The sequence below is a fragment of the Malus sylvestris genome, chromosome 9 (assembly GCF_916048215.2).
Source record: "Malus sylvestris chromosome 9, drMalSylv7.2, whole genome shotgun sequence".
NCBI lineage: Eukaryota > Viridiplantae > Streptophyta > Magnoliopsida > Rosales > Rosaceae > Malus > Malus sylvestris.
In genome coordinates, this window is record NC_062268.1 from 30,689,083 (window position 1) to 30,695,001 (window position 5,919).

The 5,919-nt window shown below is 36.7% G+C and overlaps 1 protein-coding gene and 1 long non-coding RNA gene across 2 annotated transcripts; both read left to right on the forward strand.

The window, feature by feature from the left end:
- Positions 1 to 404: 404 nt before the first annotated feature.
- On the forward strand, positions 405 to 2,269 carry LOC126583154 (uncharacterized). The gene is made up of 3 exons (XR_007609685.1): positions 405 to 686; positions 811 to 876; positions 1,928 to 2,269. It is a non-coding gene; the product is annotated as an uncharacterized LOC126583154 (long non-coding RNA).
- A 990-nt stretch (positions 2,270 to 3,259) lies between these two features.
- On the forward strand, positions 3,260 to 5,502 carry LOC126583153 (loganic acid O-methyltransferase-like). Its single transcript, XM_050247452.1, has 3 exons — positions 3,260 to 3,915; positions 4,055 to 4,705; positions 4,964 to 5,502. The coding sequence occupies exons 1-3, from the start codon at positions 3,817 to 3,819 to the stop codon at positions 5,291 to 5,293; spliced, it is 1,080 nt and encodes a 359-aa protein (XP_050103409.1). The 5' UTR covers positions 3,260 to 3,816; the 3' UTR covers positions 5,294 to 5,502.
- The last annotated feature ends 417 nt before the right edge of the window (positions 5,503 to 5,919 follow it).

Here is a 5,919-nt window from a genome sequence, read left to right on the forward strand (position 1 = left end):
ATGGGTTCACCCGTTAACGACCAGACCTATTAAGTATCAATCCAAATACTAATATTAACATGTCGAATCGGATCAGATTAACGGTTCGTGTCCAAAATGCCAGGTCTAGCAGAAAGTATTCTTTTGGGCTCGTGGATGAAGCACATTGTACATATATTAAAAGAAAAACTAATTAAAATGACTTGAAAACTTTGAGTTTTAATGATAAGGACAAAATAAATGGTAAAGTGAATAGTACCAAGATTGATTTTTTAGTGTAAAAATGTGGTTTTTCGTTAAAATGAACAGTACCAGAACTTTTCGTTAAAGTTCCTTATATTAAAACCGGGTTCTCCTGGCATTGTTTTTCACTGTTCATGAACAGTGAAATGACGGTGATGCCCTTATTTGCTTCCCTGTTCTCCGTGTTTTCGTCCTTGCACAGTGGATTTACTTGTTTGTCCACGCGTCGATCATCGTCGACAGCTCCGCTTCCACTACGTACATAGAGTTGGGCTTTTCATTTGCTTCCGGTAGTCCTCCATTTGCTGCACGAACTCCAGTTCTCTCTCCTTATTTTGCACGAACCAGAACATATGCTGTCTATTCCGTTCCGATTCGAAGCAATTCTTAAGGACATACCCAGGAAAGCTTGGCTCCCGTTCTGATTTGAAGAAATTTTAAACCCATAAAGCTTGGGTTTCTTGGTGAGTTCTCGGACATATTTGTTTTGGGTTTGGTTTTTGGTTTTCCTTTCTTTGTTCAAATTTTTGTGATTTTAATTTTAAAAATCTGGATATTTTTGTTCAATGGTTTTATCCATCTTATTAGCTTTCTCACCAGAGATCTCTGCTATCACTGTTCCACCCAACTCGAGCGTCCGCTCTTTCGAACCTGGTACGTCTTTCACTTTCTGTTTGTTTCCGGGAAATTTTAGGGCTCGAAAGTGAAAGTGGGTAGAGTTGTAGAAGTAAAAAAAAAAAAGTCTCAATCTTTATGTTGTCCTGTACACAAAGAATTTGAATTTTTTATTGTGTTTCGGCATTCCCATACTGGAATTTTGTGATTTGGAAATTATAGAAGTTAGTACCCAGTTAAAATTTCAGATTGGGGTTTTGAACATTGTTCTAGGTTATGGATTAGAACAAAAAGTTACCTTCTAGACGTGAAGTTATGTAGTTTTCAGTGTATAAATTGGCTTCTAAACATTGTTCTGGGTTATGGGTTATTACAAAGATTCACCTTGAAGCAAAATTACATTTGATTTACAAGATGGGTTATTACAAAGATTCACCTTGAAGCAAAATTACAAAGATTCACCTTGAAGCAAAATTACATTTGATTTACAAGAGGAGATCTTTGAAAATGAGGTCTCAGCTGGCCATGATTCATCGTTATTTTAGAAGAATGGACGCGCTGACATGTTTCTTAAACAATAATGCGTGACTTTTAAGTGGACAATTTCCCTTTTTGTTTTCATGTCAAACCAACATGCCTCACATATATGGTTCCATTGTTAACATATTTTCTTCCATTGGTTCTCAACAATGCTTTTATGTTGCAACATGGAAAATCTATATGACGATGGGAATCATCTGAATCAGTTCTTGTATGATGATCCAACAATATCTCATTCATGGTTTGCATAGACATTAAGAATATGATGGGATAACCGAGTTGAGTTCATGAATTAAACTAGGTCGGGTTAATTACACTTTAGCAGATGCCTTTTTGACTTAATGTCAATTACTGGACGTTTATCATAGGCCCCATGTCCACTGAAGCTTTTTATTTTTTATATTGATGCTTTAGCAGTTCCCGTTGTCTACTCTATTGATGTATAAATTGTATCTATACTTTCAAAATACATGTTTTTCATGACAATGTATGATATTTATAAAATACTTTATGTTAGAGTCTAATTCTTTTTCCCTTCCCTTCACTGCAGTCCTGGCAAAAGTACCTGGAGACTTGCAGGATATGCAAACTCTGTGCATAACTAAAACTGTTTACTATCAGGTCTTTCTTGGTTAGTGATTCTGGTATAGCTGATTAATGTGAATATCAATTGTGTGTTTTGTGCTCCCGGGTTTATGCTTAGAGCATTATATTGGGAGTAGTTGTTTTTGTCAGGTGGCTTTAATTGATTTTGGTCATGATATTTTATAGGGAACTTTAACGAAAAGCACCCGGTACTGTTCACTTTAACGAAAAACCACATTTTTACACTAAAAAGTCAATCTTGGTACTATTCACTTTACCCTTTATTTTGTCCTTATCATTAAAACTCAAAATTTTCAAGCTCTTTTCATTAGTTTTCCTTATTTTATATATCAAACTGATAGGCGAACTTCAATATTTTTTACAAATTGAAGACTATTCGTGAAGAATAGATATCCCTACTAGTTTTCACGAAAATTGTTAGGATAAAAGGACAGTTACTCTGTCACATCCTGGCCCGGACTCTTACCACATCCTAGGCTTGACTTCACTGTAGCACGATATTGTCCACTTTGGGCCTCGACCACGCATTCACGGTTTTGTTTTTGAGAAAACACACGAGAATTTCCTAGTGGGTCACCCATTCTGAGATTGCTCTCGCGCGAACTCGCTTAACTTCGAAGTTCCGATGGAATCCGAAGCTAGTGAGCTTCCAAAAGGTCTCGTGCTAGGTAAAGATGAGAATATATATATAACGCTTACATGATCCTCATCCTTGGACGATATAGGATCTTACAATCTACCCCCTTTAGGGGCTCGATGTCCTCGTCGGCACACTTCCGGTTAGGGATTGGCTCTGATACCAAATTGTCACATTCCGGTCCGAGGTCATCACATCTCGGGCTCGACTCCGCCCGATATTGTCTGCTTTAGGCTCCGACCATGCTCTCACAGTTTTGTTTTTCTGAATTCACATGAGAACTTTCCAGTGGATCACCCATCTTGGGATTGCTCTTGCGCGAATTCGTTTAACTTCAGAGTTCCAATGAAACCCGAAGCCAGTGAACTTCCAAAAGATCTCGTGCTATGTAAAGATGGGAATATAAGAGGAAAGCCTTCTCTCGAATTCGAAGTATAAGGCTTATATGATCCTCACCCTTGGGCGTTGTGAGATCTTACATACTCTTCATGAGTAATCTTTAACTTGAACAAAATAAGGAATTTGTTATTTATTTATTCCTTTATATTACCTTTTATAGAGTTCTAGAGTTGATTACTATTGAAAACACACTTTTTTTTCTTTTTATACATCCCCGTTTAATTTAGAGTATTGTTTTCGATTAATTTATTCGATTCGTATGACTAGAAATACAAAATTTTATATGAAAATTTGCACCCTCAACCTTTATTTTTAACACAAAAATAAAAACAGAAACTTAAAAACAAAATAATTTTTGAAGTAACATTACAATAAGGGTAATGATAGGGAGATTAAATTTGTAGACAAATTTTGTAAACTAAAGATGTGTCACCAATTGAAATGAGCACATTTATCAACATTTAAATAATAATCGAAACATCAACTTGTTTATCATTTGATTTACAAAATTTTATCTATTAAATCTAGTCATCTTAGCATTATCCTACAATAAATTTATGCAATAGTTTATCAAGTGGTAGCAAACTGTTGATTAGTTGTATTACAATGACTTTTCAAACTTTTCTGACGCATCAGAACACGTCATCGTTACCAGCTACCGTTGACTTTTCCATTAGTATTTTATTATTGCCCTTGGGTTATCGAGTGTAGGTGTAGCCAGCAAACTGCATATATAAATAACTACTCCCACGGTACCATCCACATACCCGTAACCAGTTAAAGAGCAAGCGAGAGAGATGGCAGCTGCAGTGGAGGATTCCAGTAATGTTTCTGAAGCCTACCCAATGACAGGCGGAGATGGCCCCAACAGCTATGCCAAGAACTCGATACGCCAGGTTCTGCTCATGTAGCCTTTACTAATATATATTAGGAGATTCTCACGATGCTTTTTTTTCATGAGTTCAAGTAGTGAAGTTGCAAATTAAACTATTCATTGATGATAATTTTTTTCCATTCCTTTTTGTGCTTTTGTAGAAAGTAGTTGTTGATGCTGCCAAAGAACTTCTAACCAAGACTATTAAACAAAATCTTGATCTGGACATCTGCTTACCTTGCGACACCTTCCGTATTGCAGATTTGGGTTGCTCGGTTGGGCCTAATACTTTTTTATCGGTTGAAAACATACTTGAAGCTGTGAAATTCGAGTATCAAAGCCGAGGGCTAAGTTCCCAAATCCCCGAATTTCAAGCTTTTTTCAATGATCACACCCTAAATGATTTTAACATGCTCTTCAAATCCCTCCCTCGGAACAGGAACTACTATGCAGCGGGTGTGCCAGGTTCCTTCTACGGTCGCTTATTTCCTAAGGCTTCCATTCACTTTTTTCACTCGTCGTTAGCCGTTCATTGGCTTTCTAGAGTACCAAAAGATGTAACGGAGAAAACCAGTCGAGCTTGGAATAAAGGAAGAATCCACTACTCAAATTCCGGAGACGAAGTGGTCAGGGCTTATCAAGCTCAATATTCTGAGGACATGGAGTGTTTCCTCCATGCCAGGGCGCTAGAGACTGTGCATCGAGGATTGGTAGTGCTTACCCTTTTAGGACACCACAATGGTGATTCTCACTCTCTAGGAAATGTGACTGTTGACATTTTAGGATCTTGCCTCATGGACATGGCTAGGAAGGTAACCAATACTCATACATCACTACTATGTTTGATATTGTAGTTAAATTAACTACATCACAATAATATATCATACTTTGTTATGTAAACTCTAATTATTTATCTGTTATAATCGGAAGAACAAATTTAGTTAATTTGTGCTAACTAAACTGATATGTATCTTAATTCTATATAGATGGCTGTATAATTAAGATTGTGTTTTTATTTTGTTACATTGGAGGGCATTTGGGCTATAATATGGTGTTGTTCCTTCAAACAGGGAGTAGTTAGTGAAGAGAAGGTAGATTCATTTAACATCCCTTCATACTGCGTTTCTCCTCAAGAACTGGAAGTCATTGTAGAACGAAATGGATGCTTCAGCATAGAGGCTTTGGAAACCCTAGTTTATCATGTCCCGGAACATGGCGCTAAACGTAGTGCATCTACGATGAGAGCTGCCACAGAAGGACTCATCAAGCAACAATTTGGAGAAGAAATCTTAGATGAACTCTTCAGCTTGTATCAGCAAAAAATTGATGAGCAAATCTCAATATTTGAGTCAAAGAAGTCGGTTATCTTTTTTGTTGTGCTTAAACGCAAGACGAATTGATTTGAACATGCATTGTTAGCGTTCACAAAATTATCCTGTTAAACTCCCTAATGTTAGTTTGGAAGTGTGTTTCCCTTTGTATAAGAAAACAAATGTTAGCTACCTAAAATACGCAGGAGCGGGGGGCCATAACTAGAACTCCTAGCCTGTGTTGTATCGTTTCAGATTGGAGGTTTCATTTTATATTTACTTGGGTTTGATTACATGAACTGTGGTATCAGCTCAATACGTGGTTAGTTATTTACCCAACAAAAAAAATTAAGGTGGCTAATCAGAAGATAAAAGGTTAAGGCTTGTTTTAACGGCAGTAGAATCAAATCTCAGACTGCCCTTCAAGTGTTGTTACACACACGCCAACAAATTAATAAGTATTTTAGCGAGTACTTCTTAAGCAAGGAAAATTCACTGAGAAAATAATCAACCGTCGCAAAATATGAGCAGACCCCCTAACAAACAGTGAGAAAATTAAATCATCAATGACGATATGTCCTCACATATATTTAGTGGAAATTCATTTTTCTTGTTAAAAAACTTTTGTTTCCTCCTATATTCTCATTTCCTCCACATTACCAACAAAAACAGTAAAGAACTAACCTAACCTGATAGGCAAGCAACACAAATCCTTA